At 36.2% G+C, this 20385-nt stretch overlaps 1 protein-coding gene across 2 annotated transcripts in view; it reads right to left on the bottom strand.

Moving 5' to 3' along the window:
• Positions 1 to 302: 302 nt before the first annotated feature.
• PARP8 (poly(ADP-ribose) polymerase family member 8) overlaps positions 303 to 20385 on the bottom strand; it is a gene marked incomplete at both ends in the record, with an annotated part of 148382 nt that continues 128299 nt past the window's right edge. For both annotated transcript variants that reach the window (XM_084233209.1, XM_084233210.1), the window contains 8 exons: positions 303 to 405; positions 11081 to 11165; positions 12600 to 12669; positions 13722 to 13795; positions 16408 to 16477; positions 17894 to 17966; positions 18184 to 18296; positions 19359 to 19407. In XM_084233209.1, the coding sequence (XP_084089335.1) occupies positions 303 to 405; positions 11081 to 11165; positions 12600 to 12669; positions 13722 to 13795; positions 16408 to 16477; positions 17894 to 17966; positions 18184 to 18296; positions 19359 to 19407 (637 nt within the window). The remainder of the gene's footprint in view (positions 406 to 11080; positions 11166 to 12599; positions 12670 to 13721; positions 13796 to 16407; positions 16478 to 17893; positions 17967 to 18183; positions 18297 to 19358; positions 19408 to 20385) is intronic.

The raw sequence follows: 20385 nt of genomic DNA, 5'->3' as shown, positions 1-20385 counted from the left end.
GTTTAATATAAAAATATCAGCACAAAACTGTTTTTTCAATCTGTTTATTGTGTGAGCAACCCAAACTTCAGTTTAAGTGCTGTTGTAATTTTATTACTAGAGTCCATAACCCTACAGTTGATAAATTTTATACCATCTTAGGTATTTAATGAGATACTTAGAAATACTAAGAAAAAAATCAGTATTCAAAGGGTTAATTTTGTTTATAATAACAATAAATTATTTTATCATCTTCTTCAGTTCAAAATCCAGCTTTGAACCCGAGGAAGTCTTTCAAATCATGTTAATTAAATGGTGGTCCTTTAACCAGTAGCAGTTTGATTACCAATTACTCGAAGGATCTCTTTGTGAATGCCTCCTTCTTGTGTGTTAATATTTGCATCTCCCACTTGACCATCTTCATAGCTGAAACATAAAACACAGAAACACAAAACATTTTTTAAAAATGTTGAAACAGTTTAGAAATGTCACCTAATACCTAAAACATAGCTCGGGGGAGTCAATAATGAGGCAGTTATTTCTCAGTTACAATCAATTGTATGTTTGCATGACTAAACCCATGATTATTCTATGCCATGCCCTTCCCTCTTTTTTCCCTGCCTTCCTTTTAATTTTAATATTTTATGCCCACGTAAAGCATTTCCTGAGTTTCAGGAAGCACCCCAGTGTCTTTGGCCAAATATTACCCACAGCAGTTCTTATTTTCACAGTAGCCTACTGTGAAAGAACATACCAGCTTCAACTTTATATTCTTAGATTCTAAATTTCTGAATGCTATTCCTACTTCATTTATTTATTTTCTAATCAGTGACACTCAGAAATTATTTCCCCTTCTACCACTGCTCCTTTGCCATCCTGCCATCTAATTATTATTCTGTTGTAATCATTGCTGCTTCTTTTTTTTAAATCACTGGTTGCTCTATTTAGTCTGACTATAACATATTCTTATTTATGCTGGTACTTCACATAAGAATGCAAGTCTGCTAACTTGAGCTATGCAATAGAAGTGAAAATATAACATTGAAGGACAGCAATTACCAAATTCTTTAGAAAGAAATAATTACATTTTAAATGGTAATTCATTTCCTCAAATAAACTTACTTAATCAGTAAGAATTTCCCAAGAATGAACATTTTAACCTCCATGATAATATTCAGAGTAGAACAGGTGATGAATTAATTTTACTTCATAAAAATGACTTCAAGACAGAACATTTAGGAGTGGTAATTACTTCAAAATAGATAAACAGGGGTTGTAAGCAGTGTCACAAAGATTAATGCACTCCACTGTCTTTTCTTCACCTACTTAAATTCTCATGAAATAGCACAATATAGGAAAATGAAACACATGACATTTAGCAATAAAAACTTAGGCCCTTACATAATTTACTGCTTAGATATCAGTGACAATTGGACTTTTATCAAGTTTAAGCTCCTATGAAATGAGCCAAGGTTGTCTGTCTACTTGGTCAATTCTTACCACATAAGTATATAAATGTTTGTTTGTGTATGTATGTATGTATGTATGTGTACTATATATATATCTACAAATGTATGTATATCTAAAAACATTGCTATATTTTATATATGTGTGTGTGTGTTTTCATATGTATATATTTTTATGAAACATTACGATGCGGAAAAAACTATGTTTGCTGCACAGCTCATTTGTAAATATTTTCCCAGGAGAGCAAATATTTTCCCAAGAGAGCAAACAGTAAATGCTCTAAGAACTTGAGAATGTATAAAGTAAAATGCTTTGGAATTCACTGAATCTAATCAGAGCTTTGTTGCAGACTTTGTAAAGATCTATTGTACAGGGCACTAAAATGTGTACATCCTGGTTTTTGTATAAATCCTCTTCTGCACTGGAATAAGAGTAAAATAAGCCAATCCACAATTCTGAGTCAAGGTTCGTGAGAAAACCTGACTTGATCCATAGGAGATAATGGTATTTTACCAAGTCAATCAAGTTAGTTCCTCTAGGAATTAGGTGATGAAAATTAAGAGACTGACAAAAAAAATAATGGAGCTGACACAAAGAAAACCATGATACTTTGAGTGAAGTATGAAGAGTGGCAGGTCTTAGAACTGTTTTTGCTTCCTGATGGCTTCCCATCTTCACAGGCCAGTCCAAATGTACCCCTTACTCTAAATTTCCTAGGCAATTGTTTGTTCTATCTCTACAGTACAGACAAACACACCTACCATGTCCTCTATACTTTGGATACACCAATGAGTAAGATATGTTTCGCTTAACTGAAATCTAATCTTCATTCTACCATCTCTATTATTTTCTTTTTTTCTTTAAAGATTTATTTATTAATTTATACAAGAACCGGGATACAGGCCAGATGCACGGGAGGGTGAGAGGATTCACCAGACACAGGGGGGAACAGAACAGGCAAACTGACAAAATACACTGCTGAGGGGAGCAGTGGGAGAGACAGGAAAGGTCTGCTGCGCCATGTGGGATCCTTGCTGGCTGGCCAGGACCAAACCGGTGCTGCAGAGGGGGCAGACAGCGTCACAAATCGCTGCACTCAAACTGAACCTTGCCACCAGGGGAGGCCTCTCTATTATTTTCAATTTAAAGTTGGCTTTGATTAAGATTTGTCTGAAATACATTCTAACTTCTCACTTTTTCCTAAACTCACTTCAATCATTCTTCAGACTAAACTATTTAACTGAAAAGTACTTACTGATGAATTCTGAAGATTTTATTCTGTATGTCTATAGCATCTGATATATGACTCCCTTTCTCATGATATCTGATATACGACTCCCTTTCTTCACTTTCTAGTCAGTCCTCTGATTAACTCTTTCATTACGCCCTCTTTACCACCTCCCATTCCATTGCTAGTTTAATCCACAATTTACTCATCAAAGTTCTCTTTTCTTATGACATACAAATTCTCAGTCATTTCAGTCCCCTCCATCGCTTTCACTACCACTCATATGCTGATTCCAATCCTCACAGCTTCCCTAACTATAACTTTTCCACAGAATTCACAAATGTGGTATATTCAAGACTGAACTTAGCTTTCACCCCAAGACTATTCCTTTTTACTGTTAATATCTTAGTTTAAAGAACAATAATCCACCTGTGCCAAACAAGAAACTCCCACCTGGACTCTTCCACATGTGTGAATACAATAAACCATCAAGTTAACTCACTTCGTCTTTCCTAATTATCCCCAGTTGCATCTTTTATCCATTGGGCACCATTACCTTCATTATCATCCATCTCTGTGAGTGATTTTCTGGTTCCAGGTTATGTAAATTAGCAAGTTTTGAAAGTAATTTAGGTTGTACAGGCTAGCATTTCCAAATGACATTAGAATAGAAGAGGACAGAGAATACTGAGCACACGACACAAATGGAACATTGCTTTATTCCAAGGCACAAGTCAAACACGTATATTTTACTACTGGGAGAAAGCAACCTCGAATACTGTAATAATAACATTATAGTGATCTCTCTGATTCCACACTAATCCCAATCATCCTTCCTAAAAGAGTACTTTCATCCTTGCAGAGAATACAGTCAATCAAATGGCTTCTGTTTCACTTGCAAAACAAAACCCATTATCACTGGACTAGTATAAAAGGGTGCTTCATAATCCAAACATAAACTTCGTCTTAGTCATGTTTCATCACCCCTCCTCTATCTCTAGTCGAATGGAATAGTTTGTTATCACCAAGTATCACATATTCACCGACACTTTTATAAGAGCTTTCTCAATGGAGAGGAGATTAAACTCACATTCATAAGGGTATTGATTACAATATGGCCTAGAGAACTCATCACAGACACTTAATAGTACTGCAGATAAACATTAGGTGGTAATGTTGACAGTGAAGTTTATTTATGTCTAGAAAACAACAAAACTTAAAGACTGGGTTTTCTGAGGAAGAAAAACTGAAACAATCTGTTAAAAAAGACAAAAATTACTTAAATTCTCAGTAGTGTAAAAATATTACTAAAATTTCAATAAAAAATAAATCAAACTGCTTAAAAAAGCTATCAGAGAGAAAACAAGACAACAGATGGAATTTTACTATCTGGAAATCTCCTGGGTATGTCAGTAAATTTCATGGGTAAAATCTGAATGTATTGGCAACCTTGTTTTCAAATTGATGTAGAAGCCTTGTGACAGTTTTAAGATTGGCACACATAAGCTTGTTCTTCGTCTCCCTAAATGTTGAGCCCAGAAACTATAGCACTCTTTTTCACTAGAACAGAGAAAGCAAGTTTACTGTGAACTGAATAATATCCAGAACTTGTCCAAATTTCCTACGAGAAATCTAATGGTTTAAGTACACTGTCTACTTCAGGGTCCATGTATGAGCTCTTCATTAAGCTAGACCACTTGGTCTTTTGTCATTACTTTCTTTCATTCAATATGTATTAAGTGTTTCAGCAAAAGATATGAGGTTCCCAAACAGAGACATAATTTGTATTTTACTAGGAGAATTATGCAAGTAACCATAGGATGAGGAAGGCTGGGTGGTACCAAAAAAGGGCAAGCAAAATTCAGAGTAAAGACAGGTATCACATCTGGTGAGATATCCAAACTGGCCCATGGAAAAGACCACATAGTTAAGCCCTGAAGGATTTAGCAAAAGGTCGAGCTGGTAAGGCCAATCATTCAGACCAATTCAGCAAAGGTATAGTTATGGGGAAAATAACACCAAATCTGGTGTTTTGTTTTGTTTTTTTTCCTGAAGGGATAGCTCAGATAATCATTTTATTTAACCACTGATTTGTGTGGGTAAATTGAAGGAAGGTAAAATGGGCTATATGTTGTCAAATGCCATTTTTTTATTTGTTAAAAGCTGCCAGTTTGAATGAACATGAAATAATCAAAACTCTGTTTTAGGAAAATTAGTGTGGTATTAATAGTATGGGCTTAAATTTTTATATACATAGAAATGTAGGTTATACACCAAAGGACTAACCATAGTTCACTCTAAATGTGGATATTATGGGTGATTTTATCCATTTCTACTTATATTTGATTTCAGTTTCTGGCCATATATTTAATAGGTATTACTAGCATAATAATTGTAATGTTTAACAAATTTGGCATTGAACAAAACAGACTGGGGACAGTGGAAAAATAAGAAGCATGAAGAGTGATTAGTCATCATTTGGTATACTCTGGGGAAGAGAATGCCATTTCCATGGAACAAAGGCATTGATAGGAGAAACATATAAAAATATAAACTGGGGATTTGATAACAAAAAGGAGCAAGAAAAAAAGAAACTGAAAACTACAATGCTGGTTTCAAGTCTGTTTGCTGTATAAAATGACTGCACAGGTTAGGAAAGCAAAGAAGTTGGGTAGAGGATTTAGCAGTCAAGGGTTCCACTTTGTACATACTGATTTAAAATATTAGCAGTCTTTCTGAGGGCAAAGGTGCGCATTTCACTCATTTTTACTTACCTGCCAAGCACCATCTAAGTACACAAAGACAAATGGGCCTACAGTCCCTGATCTCAAGCAGAACAGAGTAATAGAGAATAATACAACAATAAAAATACGCCCAGGGCACAAATAGTAAAAGCAGAGGAGTAGCACGAAGGAGTCAAGGCACATTTCTGAGAGGAGAGAAGGCAGGCATGGAGATTTAAAAGAGTGGGAGTTGGATAAATAAGTATGATGGGAAAGAGCAGAAGAGGGACCCACGCTCCAGGGAGAAAGAAAGGTACAAAAGCATGGAGGTGTGGCTATGAGATATGACATCTTCTGGTGAGTCATGAGGCTGGGGGTGGATCTCCTTGACCCTCCAAGGTACTGGGTACTGAAGACAAAGGGTTGAGGAGTTTGTTGGTTCACTTTGTAAAGGACACTAGTCTTCATCTTAAAAGAAATAAGCAGTTGCTAAAGAGTTTTAAGCAGGGGAGGTATGTGGCAGTTTAAATCTTGGAAAGAGATCTGGGTTGGAGACAGAGAAACTGGATTTATTACAGACTAGGGACAGAGCAAAGCGCCTGATGCTATCAACTTGGATTCACTGAGCTCTGAGTGTTCTATCTTACAAATAAGCTGTCTCCTGACTATGTTCCCCTTCACGTGCTGTTATCATTTTCAAAGTCTTGATGAAAGATATCTCGTATTTCATTTAGTGGCCATTATACAGTTCTTATTTCAGAATTTCTTATATCTGCCTTTTTAGGTATGTATCCAACTTTGTCCTAAAATAAAAACCGTTAACGATACAAAATATTTTGTTTTTCCTTTGTCTTTTTTCATTCATTAAAATTTACTGACAAGCAAGTGTATGTCAGCGACTGGACAAGGTGATGCAGGCATGCAGCATAATAAAAAGCAATTTTAGGAGTTTATAGCCTTGTGGGGGAGTCAGATACAATGAATGAACTGAATTTGAAATGGAAGTTCTATAGTGAGCTGTAGGAATGTCAGGAAGGCCAATTAATTTTGAGTAAGAGCTCCAAGAAAGAGGTGGTATTTGAGCTTGACTTAAAAGATGCAATATATTTTGGATAGGAACTCCTGAAATTTATTTAGCACTGACAGTGGCTTGACTTAAGAACCTAAAAATATCTGTTTTCTGCAGATGGTCTTATTTGAGCCTTCCTGTCCTTACATTTCTGACCTTACTGAAATCCTTTGCTCTAAACCAAAGAAACATGGAAGCATAAACATGGAGGTCAGAACATCAAATAAGTAGGATGTGCAAACCTCATGGCTTTTACCCTTTCCTGGTTCCCACAGTTGAGACTGAGAAAGCAGAGTCCCATGTCTCGAGGGGAGCAGTATAGCCTGGGGAGTCTCTGGGATGAGATACATTGGTTCTGTTAACTTGCCAAATAATCAATTACTTCTCTAAGATTTTATTATTCAATCTTAATTATGAAAATTATCCACAGTAAATTTTCCTTTTTAGATCTAAAATTTCTAATTACGGTGAAATAAACATTTTTGTTGTATGTGTTTGAAACACAATGTATCCATATGATTTTCATATTCCTTTAAGTCCAGCCTCTGATCCTTTTTAAAATAGCTGACTTATTTCTACATATTTACCTTTAATGTCTTTGTACACTTGTGTCTCATTGTTAGTAACAGAATTAAGCTTTATCACCAATTCCTGGACAGTCCAAATTGGCTGGAATCTGTTCACAACATCAGAATTATTACACTGCCCGAAGCATTTATATTTGATTAAAAATCACTCATTTAATGTTATTTTGAGAATAAATTTATTCACAAAAGTTCACACTTTTTCTTCCCTTCTGTTTCTTAAGTAATTTTTGCCCTTTAAATTTTACTTTCAATGTTTTCTGATATAACAGCCTGCTTCCTAAAATTTCTGATTTTTTTTCTCTCATTCTGTGTTGTTTACTTGTTGGAAAGAATGTGATTCACTTTGGAAATCACATTAACATGGAAGTTATTCTAACTTTCAATATTTTCAGTGATGAGAAATGAAAAGAGAAATTTATACCATAATTGGCTGGCCAATTTTCTACCATGAGAGATCACGCAATGTAAAAAAGTCAGAATAAAATAAAAATAGAAACCGCATTTCTGTCTGATTATGGTATATTTGTGGTAACTCACCTCTTTCTCATCAACTTATTCTTTTGCTAGATGTTACCACTTTCTAGGGAAATACATGACTAGTAGAACTCTGTGATTATATCTTTTATAAAGAAAGTGATGGTTTTAATTAGAATGTACATTAATTAGTGAATGGATTCTTCTTTTGATGTGTTTTGAATCTTACCAATTTTCATTAATTAGACCCTTCTTTCCTGAGGGTGCAGAGAAAAAGGATGAAATCTCATTTTTGTTTATAAAGAAATGAAAATCATTACCTTAATAGATTTTTTTTCCTTTGTATAATTTGAAAAGTATCTGAAGGTACTAAAATGATGGCTTTTTTTCTCAATTTTTTCTTCTTATGGAATACAGAAATCCTTTTCCAGTAAACACACACCCACACAGATATCCCTACAGATTTATTTTACGTACACTTCACATACAATTTCCAAGAAATAATTTAAAAATGTTATTGCCTACACTAAATATCTAAAGTTGTTAATTTAGCTCAATAAATTTTAATTTTAGTTAAGATGTTAAAAAGAGCAAATTAACAGATTAATACCAAGCTAAGGAAGGACTTTGGAACTACTTTCTTGTCCAAATCTCAAGATGAAATGAAACAACTGTGATTGAAGGTGTCTCTGGGAAGGCTGATCTTCTGACAGTAGTAGTCAAGGGGGTCAAAAAAAGAAGAGGGGGGCCTCCCTGCTGGCACAGGGGTTAAAGTCTCAGTGCTATCAAGCTAGTGCCAGCCACTGTGGCATGAGTTCAATCCCTGGCCAGGGAGCTAACCCACATGGCGCAGCACACCTCTCCTGTCTCAGCCGCTGCTCCCTCATCAGTGTATTTCAGTCAGTCTGCCTGTTTTGTTCTCTACTGTGTGTCTCTGGTGAATCTTCTCACTCCCAACACCTCTGCCCTATACCCCAGATCTTGTATGCATAAAGTAAATCTTAAAAAAAAAAGAGAAGAGGAAAAATATTAATGTGTGCCTTTCAGTGGTGATAGCAGCCTTCAGGGCCATATGGCACCCTCACCTACCCTGCACTCTGCCCAGGAGGCTGAACTGTATGGATTCTGTCAACATGCTCCCTTGCTCTCTAGCTTCAGGTAGGGTTTGATAAATGGGGACTTCCAGTAAGAACTGGCAGGAGGGCAAGGTCAAAATTTCTTTCAGTTCCATCCCCTACAAGAGTGTTTTGGTATACCCAAGTCCCTCAACTGAAGGCCACACCTCTTTTCAAAGCTTTTCAAAGCTATAGAACTAAGAAGGACTCTCCTGCCAGATTCTGGTAACTGTTTCCTTTTGGACGTGATGATGTATACCAGTTCTGGTTCTACCAGATCCAGGTTACTAGTTAGACCTATAAATCCCCTATCACCAGTCTTATAGATGTGACAAATGATTGTGTTTTTCAAAAGCCTTCAGATTCCTGTTGGGATCCTGACTTACGCAGCTAGAGATATTGTCCTCCTGTCTCCATTGATGATATTATGTTAATGCATCTATTGGTGAAGCTAACAGAGGTCATGAGGCTCGACCAGTGTTACCTGACTTATTACTGATGAGTCTGGACACAAAATATCAAAAGAAAAATTTTTTTCCCACTGTAATGACTGCTGTGTGACCACTAAGAAAAATATAGACTGCATATATCTTATGATATACAATATTATGCATTAATATGTATCATAAACATAAGATACACAATACATAGATCTGTTGTCATAAGAAAGCTATATCATCTAAAAGAAGACCAGGCAGTTCATGAGATTTTCACAGTATACAGTGGGTCAATAAACTAATCCAACCCACCTAGCCTATCTATGACTATAGAATCTTTATTAAATCACACTCAAGATAAATGAACTGATTCCTTCTGGCTTATTTCACTGGGCATAATTCCTTCTAGCTCCATCCACATTGCTGTGAATGGCATGATTTTATCTTTTTTGATTGCTAAATACTATTCCATTGGGTATATACACCACATCCTCTTGATCCAGTCATCTTTTTTTGGGCATCTGGGTTATTTCCAGGTTTTACCTATTGTAAATAGCGCTGCAATAAACATAGGTGTACAGGTGGTCCTTTGAATCAACGTTTTTGTGTCCTTTGGGTAGATCCCTAGGAGTGGAATTGCCAGGTCATATGGTAACTATAATTTTAGTAGACGGAGGAAGCTCCAGACAGTTTTTCGTAGTGGTTGGACCAGTTTGCACTCCCACCAGCAATGTAGGAGAGTTCCTTTTTCACGACATCCTCGCCAACATTTGTTGTTGCTTGTTTTTTTGATACATGTCATTTTTACTGGTGTAAAGTGGTATCTCAATGTGGTTTTGATTTGCATTTCCCTGATGATAAGGGATGTTGAACATTTTTTCATAAGCCAGAAGGAAAAAGAAAAATATTGGACGGTTTCACTTATAGCAGGAATATAGGGGAACCAAATAAGACATCAGTGTAAAAAAATAATAACAGTACAAAACACAACAAAGCAAAAACAGACAATTATAAATCAGAGACATACTGCAGGGGAGGAGGAGGGAGAGAGATCAGAGGGAGGGAGGGAGGAGCACAGGGGACTGAGGTGATGGTGCTCAGGTGCGCTGGTGAAGGAAACTCTATGGGGACTATGCCTGAGGGGGTGGGGGGAAGCAATATTGTTTAAAAATGAACAATGATGTAAACATTTTTTAAAAATAATTAAAAAAATAGGTAAGTTTGTCGTAAGCATAGCATCGGGACATACAATCTATTAAGGAAACTGTGATGAGGTCATTTTGACATAGCTTAGAACAAACCACTGCTTTTCTCCCAACTTCTTTTATAAAAATTACCTAAAGTACAAAACAGGTATACGCAACTCTTCCCAAGGTTTCTGTGATAAGATCACAAATAAGGAACAGGCACAAGGGAAAGGGTTTAGAGTCCAGCAAGAGTGGGTGAAAAACAGACATTATTATTTAGATTTGAGAAGTAATGCTTTTATATTTTAATACAGTTCTTATGACACAGATATGTCAAAAAATCCACATCAATATGCCCTGCACTGTTAATCTATGTTATTTGAAATAAAGATCATCTTTTATAGGTATATGACATAATCATTATTATTTTCTTCACTCCCAGTTGTAATGTTTAAAATACCTAAGACTGTCCCAAACATAGACACACACGTGTGTACATATACATACATATATATGTGTGTACATATACATACTTATATATGTGTATACATATATACATATATGTATACACACAGATAGATGGTTAAAGAGACAAAATGTTTTTCTTCATTTCTTATAAGTCAACAGCATTTAAATATCACTTTGCTTCTTACAACTTATTGAAATGAAGCCAAAACATTAAGTTGTTGAGAAAGTGCCAGTATATAACTGCCATTATATATTGGCAGGTTAAAATGACCAAATAATAATGTAGTCACTACTATCTCATTTATGGAGAAGACAGTAATGTACAAATTTGAACCTTTACACTTACACAAAAAAGAATCGTGTGCAGACATGATCGGTGTTTGGGACGACCCAGATCTCTCCATGTTTGTGCAGATCAGGCGAGGTGATCACTGTGGGTAGAGGATGAAATTAAAGAACTGTTTTATTTTAACTTGCTAAATTTACCCTTTTCTTAGAAATCAAAGAACAAAAACACATGCACAAATCAACATGAAAAATGTTTAACCTCATGAGCTGTCAACAAGAACAATGAAAGGCCATGTAACAATTTTATGTTTTGAACATCACTGGGGTAATAATAGGAAGGAAATTACTTGTGTATTATCAAAAGCAAGTAGGTCCTGACTGGGGAAGTATGTAGAAAGTAAATTATATGTCTTACATAACTTAAATGTATTATATGACAAATCACTGTTGAAAACTTACAAAATAGGAAATGAAGGTTACTAAAACTCCCAGCACAAGAAGTGAATTTTTAGTTAAAATCATATTTTATAGCAAAGAAAAATATATGATCTTGCCCTTCATTTTTTCTGCCCAAAGTTCAGAATAAAATGATAATTTCAGCATAGAAGCAGAAAGACCTACTTACTGAGCTATCCTTTTGGTGCCTGATAATCTTTCAGATTTTTCATGGTATATATTCAAAAACATTTTATTTTATTTTATTTTTAAGATTTATTTATTTATGCATACAAGAGATGGGGTACATGCCAGAGATGGGGCGGGGAGGGGGGCACGGTGAGAGGATTCACCAGAGACAAACTACGGAGCAGAACAGGGAGACGGACTGAAATACACTGCTGAGGGGAGCAGTGGGCGAGACAGGAGAGGTCTGCCTTGCCATGTGGGTTTCTCTCTGGCTGGCCAGGGATCGAACTCGTGCTGCAGAGGCTGCAGATTGCTTCATAGTGCGGTGCTTAACCCCTTGAGCCACCAGGGAGGCCCTCAAAAACCAATTTAAAGAGAAAGGTGACAAGGGTCTCCGTGGTGGTGCAGGGGTTAAAGTCTCAGCACTATGAAGCTACTGTGACATAAGGTGGATCCCCAGCCAGGGAGCTAAGCCACATGGTGCAGCAGACCTCTCCTGCCTTGCTTCCTCTGTTCCTCTCAACAGTGTATTTCAGGACATCTCCCTGTTCTGCTCCCCACTCCGTCTCTGATGAATTCTCTCATTCCTCCGCACCTCTGGCCTACGCCCCAGTTCTTGTATGCATAAATAAATGAAATCTTTAAAGAGAAAGGTGACATAGTAACAAAAGAGATATGCAATACTTGATCATAAAGCATAATTACCACTCTGAAAGATAAATAATGATCTGCCAAGAATAAAATATAAGACTGTCTCAATTCTTGCCTCTTCTCTTTGGTTTTCAGCTTTATCATCTCTACTGTCCCTATCTTCTACATGTGGCCTTAGCAATGGCCATAGGGAATATAATGCTTGTGTTATTACTTAGGAGCATTCTGTAAATATACTTGAATACTTAAATCAAGTACTATGGAGATTTAACATTAGGAGGTTTGTAAAACTTTCAACTTACCTTCACATAAGGCTATGCATTTTAAGTTACGGCTCTGCAGGAACTGGGATTGCTGTCCTTTTTTCTGTGACTAAACTCCAAAAGAATTTAAAAATTAGAGTAAAAATGGGGCAGTCACACAAGTGATAAAAACTGATCACTAAAAAAAAAAAAAGTCACTATGATAGCTCCAGATTTTTTAGAAAGGCCTATCTAGATCGCAGCAATGTACCTGATTTCTTTCTTAATGTCAAGCTCTATTTGTTATATCATTTAATTTCTGTACCTAATCATTATTAAATTAGTCTCAAGATAAGTGAACTAAAAAATGTTAAAGTTCAATAGTCTCACAAAGAATGAGAACTCAAGCCTGTTTTTACTGGAAAGTCTGACATCTTTATGTCAAGGGAAACAAAATTAAAGTTGCATAATCTTTTACAACATTAAAGTGAACCCCAAACCAACTCACTTTTATGGCATCTTTAAGCCACAGATGTTTCAGAAACATGTTATGTAGAAAATCTGGGGTTTTGTCTTTATTTTTAATTTAAAGGCATATTATTCATCAGATGATTTTTAATTTGTCTGGATGTTTATTTTCTCTGAAACAACAGTTTTATGCTTGCTCTTCTCTCTACCTGGAATGTTCTTTTTCCCAGAGAGCCATATGGCTCAAGCACTCACAGGCTGGAGGCCTTTACCCAAATATAATCTTGGAGACTCCTGTCCTTGACCGAAGCACTTAACATTCATTCTAGTTCCATTGTCTCTCCCATGGCATTCTGATATTTCCTCCCATAATATTTACTACCATTAACCATTATTTCTATCTAAATACATTTACTTATATGCACTCGGTAACATGCAGGATATAGGAGGAGTTGTCTGTTTTTTTATCAAAACTGTAGTCCAATGCCTAGGACAGTCTCTAGCATTACAGCAGGCACTCAATAAATACTCAAGTATTTATTGAATAAATGCATTGTAGTTATTACATATTAGGGTGAGTTTTAGTCCTTTATGAGTAATGACTACTTAAAATAATTTTGAAGACTTAAAAAGCCTGAGCATTTTATTGAGTCCCACTGGCTGCTAAAGCCACAGTTCACTCATCGCCCACAGTCACTCCAGTCGCTACCCCACCTGTAATGCGTTGCTGCTTTTACTGCTTGAAGCCGGCTCATCCTTGGCTGACACCTTCTGTTTCTTGTTCATCCCTGACAACATCAGGAAAAGAGTAATTTAAGAGAGAAGCTGGGTGACGCTGCTCAAATATAATCTGAATACACGGCAAAGTTCCACTTTGGGCAAAGGTGTAGCTGCATCAGGTCACAGGAGTTAGAGACCCTGCAGGAGCAGCTGTTGTGCCCATCACAGCTGGAAAAATTAGTGGGTTTTGGAAATTTAGCGGGTTTTGGAAGTGTACTTTTTACTGAAAACAGGGATAAGAAGTTCCTTTGCACAAAATTGATATGATTAGAAAATTCTTAAAGCTTGGTTTGAAAAGATTTTGAGACTCTAACCTTCCGTCTTACCATCTGGTCAGTAGAAGAAGAGTAGGAACTATGAACAATGTCAGAAAAAAACACATATACATATATGTGATACATATATTCAATTGCTATGCAATTGATACATATATTCAATTACATTAGAATTTACTAGTACTCTTAGTGAAGGAAAATTGTTTAAATCTTTCTATGGTACTCACCAATCAGCACACTCTGATAATGCTGTGATTTTTACTGTGAAAGACTTTAGACAAAAGAGAACTAAAATTTTTATCTGTGTTGGAATAGGCAGATTTGTATCTCTACTCGAAAATGTTCTGCTACTGTCCAAAAGCTGAGAAATGTGTTCATCTTTTTGTTGCCATTTCAGTGAAAGGCCTTATGAGAATGGGCAAGCCTGTGTGGCTGTAACCCTTTCTATATGGGGCATTTCAGGGAAATGCTGGCAGGCTGAAGAGCAGATCTGGGACACGGATGCATAGCTCTGAGGGAAAGAAAGGCAAAGGCCAGAACAAGCTAGGACTCTTCTGCTCTTGACCACCCAGACGTGTACCCTCAAAACCAACTGGGAAGCTGCTTCCTCTTACTGCGCTGGTTCTTGTATTGTTTCAGATTGAGGACACTTCGAGAATTTGAAGAAATTTTTGACTGTCTCTGCAGACAAGTTCACAGACACCGACACAGTCTAAATCTACTTGTATCCCTCACAATCCTTTCCATGAGCCTGTCTTAGGAGTTCACACACCAGCACAAGCACAGGAAATCACAGTAGTGGAGGAGCTACTGTCTGTCCTTATCTCTGCTGAGCACGTATTCCTTCAGTCAGACTGGTTTTGACTTCTTTATTTGGATTGTTTTAATATGATTCAGAGTATGATTCGTGCTGATTTTGTTTTCTCCTTTGAATTATGTTATTTGACTCCCTACTATCTTATACTTCTTGGTATATATTTTTTTGTAATATTGTATTTTCAAAGATCAGTGCAACAATATTTCTCAACTCATAAGCTTTTCTACCCTGTGAATCTCCTATCTCTTTCACCAAGAGATGGAGTCTCACTTCCCAGTCCTCGCCTACTGGATGCCTTCACCAGCAGTGCGTGCAGGTGGTGGGCGTGGAGCTCCCGGGACCAAAAGAGGCCTGCTGCTTCCAGGATATGTACTCTGGGAAAGTTGGGGTGCACACTGAAAAACAACGTGTTACGACAAAGAGAGCAGGGACCTGAAAAAAAACTGGACAGGTAGGTTTGGTAATGTTCACCTAACTATCCTTTTCTGTAAAATGAGGAGCTTAAGATTTGCTATCCAGACACCAGATGAATGACATTCTTGAAGTGGTTGATTATGATTCTCTCTCCCTCCTCCCCAACCTAATCTCTCTCTTTTTTTTTTCTCTCTCTCTCTCTCTCACACATACTTTATATGCATGTAAATGAATTTACAAAAACATTTAAAAGTCTGAAGAGAAATACACTGAAAACTGAGGTTTTGGAAAGAGGAAAAAAATTTCATTTGTTGTATTATATAATTTTGTGTAGCTTCCATTTCTTTGAGTGAGCATAATTATGCTCAATAATGAGTAATATGCATAATGACTTTATATTAAACAGAATGCTGTTGTCCTAGAAAAAAATTTATACTGATCAAAAATTTTTTAAGTTCAAAGAAGAAATCACCCCAAATCCCTCCACCTGATAATAAATGCTAACAATCTGATGATCATCCTTTCCAGACTGAATTTACCTCCTCCTTCAGCACATGCTTGAAATTTATTCCAAATTATATTTTTTCAAATAATCTCACCAAAGTGTTAATAAAAAGCTCCCATAAGTAGGATGATACTAAGGATGTTTTTCTAATCCTAAATTTTCCATAACGTTCAGCACTTTTTTTATGGAATACAGAATAATCAATGATATTCATGAAGTTAATTTAATAAAAATAAATCAAATAAGGGCCTCCCTGGTGGCGCAGGCGGTTGAGCGCAGTGCTGTGAAGCTGTCCGCAGCCTCTGCAGCATGGGTTTGATTCCGGTCAGGCGGGAAAATTCCCACATGGTGCAGCAGACCTCTCCTGCCTCGCCCTGCTGCTCCCCTCAACAGTGTATTTTGTCAGTCTGTCTGTTCTGTTCCCGGCTTTGTCTCTGGTGGAGCCTCTCACCCTCCCACGCATCTGGCCTGTACCCAGGTTCTTGTACGGATAAATAAATAATTTCAAAAAATCAAATAAACTTCAGTTACTTGATCAAATTGTACCTATGACATATCAAATCAAAACATAAAGACCTACTTGAGTTTAGACACGAAATACAAACTTACCTGAGTAACCAAATGAAATGCTTGACATTGGACTAAGATAGATTCCACTTCCATACATTGCACCATGGAGCTAACACGGGAAGAGAAGAGAAATTAGTCCATCAATGGTCTCAAATGTTAATGTCCCAAAAGAAGGCAACCGGTTTCACACTGGAGCATTAACTCTTCAAAAATGATAAAAAAATGTATTCCAAAGTCTAATTTGAAATAGTACTAATATCCTTGTCCTTAAAATTCAGTGAGCTGATATATGAAAAATGATAAAGAATAAAATCCTTGGGAAGGTTTTGTATCCTACCAAATGACAGAGCCGCTTATTATAAAGTACTATAGTAGACTCTGGTTTTAATGAATCTACAATTCTGAAAAAACTGACTAAAACACATGTGACAGAATTTTGATTAGGGCTCAGGAGTTAGTATATGAACAAGGAACCTGATCAGATTTTCATACAACACTGTCATCCCATTCATATCCTACTGTAAATTTTTCAAGTTATAGAGTTTCATTAACTGACACTCTTCTACTGATATAAAAAAGTAAGCAGTATGGGCCTCCCTGGTGGCCTAGGGGTTAAGTCTCAGCACTACCTCTGAGATGGCCTGAGTTTGAACCCCGGCCAGGGAACTAACCCACGTGGCGCAGCAGACCTCGCCTGTCTCGCCTGCTGCTACCCCCAGCAGTGTATTTCAGTAGACCCACCTGTTCTGCTCCCCACTCTGTCTCTGGTGAATCCTCTCACCCTCCTCCCAACCCCCCATACCTCTGGCCTATACCCCAATTCTTCTGTGCAAAAATCAATAAAATCTTTAAAAGAGAAATTAAGCAGTATAATTAAAATTCTCTCCTATTATTTCTATGTTCTAGGCACACTGCACCAAATTTAACTTGAAGCGAATACTAACCCAATAATGTATAACTAAGAACATTGATAATTGCATCATATCAAGTGTCACTGAGACAGTTGAGATCTAGTGCAGGTGATTGGGTTGGACATCTCATTTCCTGACCTCCTTAAATAGCCAAAAGAAAACCAACTGTGTGAGAGTGACGTGGGAAGTTCAATATGAAGGGCTTATTAAGGATGAGGATTAAATCCACAATACCCTGCTATCGCCAAACGCTGCCCTACCTTTTCTTAAAGTATTCACTGAAACAGTGTCCAAATGTACTGAATTAACAAGACACTTGTGTGGTTTTATGTCTTGCCTAAACCTGTTTTTTTTTTAATGTTTAAATTTAGAAACATAAGTAAGTTTCTATTTAGGTCCAAAGAGATTTTACTGTTCTTGCATGCATTTTTATGTTGTATACTGATTCTGTTTTAGCTGTCTTGTGAAAATTACTTATGTAACTAGAATTTCCATGTTACTTTTAAAAGCCACACCCTTTCCTTTTTGCAAGTCAAAATGCTACACCAGGATAGCTTACTTGTCTCCAATATTGAAGGATAATGAGGTCTCCTTAAAGCATTCCAACAAATTACCTGCAGCCTTGTATTAGAAGCAACAACCAGACCATTCCTCAGGATGGAGTGCCAGTTTTCAATGTGTGAGCCACTAAAAAATAGAAAGGAAAGGAAAAGGCAAAAGCAAAAATCAATGATCTTTTACAGTGGTCACATTATATATGTCTCCTGAAAATTCTGAGTTCCCAAGTCAAGCATGATTTTGGTTGACTATTTGGTGTTAATAGCCAACCACTAAAAGTGAATGTTTTCCTCCGCATACATTTCTGGAAGTGGAAATATCCCCCTGAGCATTAAGTCATACTCACTGAAATGCAAAGGTGCTTCCAAATAGCTTTTTTGCAGTTCTAAAATTGGATTCTTTGGCTGGTGGACTGCTGAGGAGGAGAAACTGATGTGGAGTATGCATAAACTTCAATTGCTGCCATTTAAAATAACGACAAATAAAAACATGTCAAATTAAACATATAATCAGACTTCAAATTTTTTTTTGGTTAAGAATTATCTACCTTCAAACCATGGTAGTTTTAGACTAATCACATTAAAAGGACCATTCATTTTTTTAAAAAAAAACTGCATAAATGATAAATCATAAGGAATTCTTGATATGAGAATAATTCTTTAGGCTAATGGAAAAGAAATATGAGACAGACAATCCAAAGTCACTTATAGTTAACTGTGGAATATACTAAGTAATCATCTTCAAGCAGATCTGCCTTTCTAATTACATTTCTTTTTAAGGCTTTTATTATTGAATTCCCTAAGTAAACACTAACAATTCAACTGGGGAAATAATCTGAGAGTTGGCTAAGCAGAAAAGAAAAGTTAGTTCAAGATATTAAAATGGTAAAATTATCATAGTGCTTTATTTGCATATGTGTGTAAAATTGGAAAATGTCCATGTTCAAATATAGTTTTCCCCTTTGATCATGGAAATAATTAAAATAGAACCTTTTGGATAAGGAGCCTGAAAAAAAATTTCTGGTTTATGCTCTTTTGCCTATAAATCCTATAACAATAAATGGGAGAGCTGAGACTTTAGGTACTGCTCTCAGGGGATGATGAGAACTGAAATGAGCATCCATTAACTTTTTCTTTATTTTTCAAGAGAACTAGACTGATCAGTAAGATATGTGGGGGCAGTGTCTTCTCCCACATAGGAAAGAGGGGCAGTAACAACATGAAACGGACAGTTAGAAGCAGCATGTTACATTCTACTGGTCAACTCAGACAATATTTCTATCCCTTGTAGACTAAATATTTTACTGACTCTTATTTACTTAAAAAGTCAAAGCAGCAGTCTGAATTTGATTTGATATCTTCAAAAACACTGAAGCCAGTATACATACGGCACTTTCAAATGGAAAAAATTAGGCTTAACCTGAATGTACTTCAATTTCCTAAAAATCACAGGGGTCAATTCTCCTAACTAATAAGTATGTGACTTTTGTATGTATATGTAAAAAAAAAAAAAATAACTTACCCTGTTAACTGGCAGTTTCACAATATGTGACCTATTACTTGAAATAACCCTGAAATTAATTAAAATAACCCATCAGTCACAAACAAATGCCAAATATATTTAAAGATTTTCCCCTTAGTTGTCAAGTGTGTGGAACTTATTTTTGCTGTGACACATCGTAATTATAGTAATTTTTAATTACAGAATTTTGCTTTGCTTCCTGGAATGTTTTAAAGAGCTTATATAATATGAAAAATATTATTTTAATCCTTAAATTCCATGAAGATAAAATTTTTAATAGTCACAATATCAATTATTGGCAAAATTAAAGATTTTCTGGACAGACTTTGAAGTAGTGATGGTCTCAATACAAAGATAATAAGCTGATTCATAGTATAGTTTGAAGTCTGGGAGTGTGATGCCTCCATTCCCTTCTTTTTTTTTCAGGAGAGCTTTGGCTATTCGGGTTTTTTTGTGATTCCATATGAATTTCATCAATAATTGTTCTATTTCTTTGAAGAATGACATTGAAATTTTGATTGGAATAGCATTGAATCTGTATATTACTTTTGGAAGGATGGCCATTTTAATAATGTTTGTTCTTCCAATCCATGAGCAGGGGATGTCTTTCCATTTCTTTGTGTCTTCTTCTATTTCTTTTAACAGTGTTTTATAGTTTTCTTTGTATAGGTCCTTTACCTCTTTTGTTAGATTTATTCCCAAATATTTGATTTTTTTTTGTTTCAATAAAAAAAGGGATGTTTTTTTTGATTTCTTCTTCTTCAGATTTATTGTTTGTGTATAGGAAGGCTACTGACTTTTGCGTGTTGATTTTGTATCCTGCCACTTTACTGAACTGATTGATGAGCTGAATTAGTTTTTCTGTGGAGTTTTTGGGGTTCTCTATGTATATTATCATATCATCTGCAAATAGTGATAGCTTGACTTCTTCTTTTCCTATTTGGATTCCTTGGATGTCTTTCTCTTGTCTTATTGCTCTGGCTAGGACTTCCAGTATTATATTGAAAAGCAGTGGTGAGAGTGGACA

This window comes from Talpa europaea, assembly GCF_964194135.1.
Source record: "Talpa europaea genome assembly, chromosome: 5".
Taxonomy (NCBI): Eukaryota; Metazoa; Chordata; class Mammalia; order Eulipotyphla; family Talpidae; genus Talpa; species Talpa europaea.
Note: the sequence above shows the minus strand (reverse complement) of the source record. Positions and strands in the feature narration are given on the sequence as shown.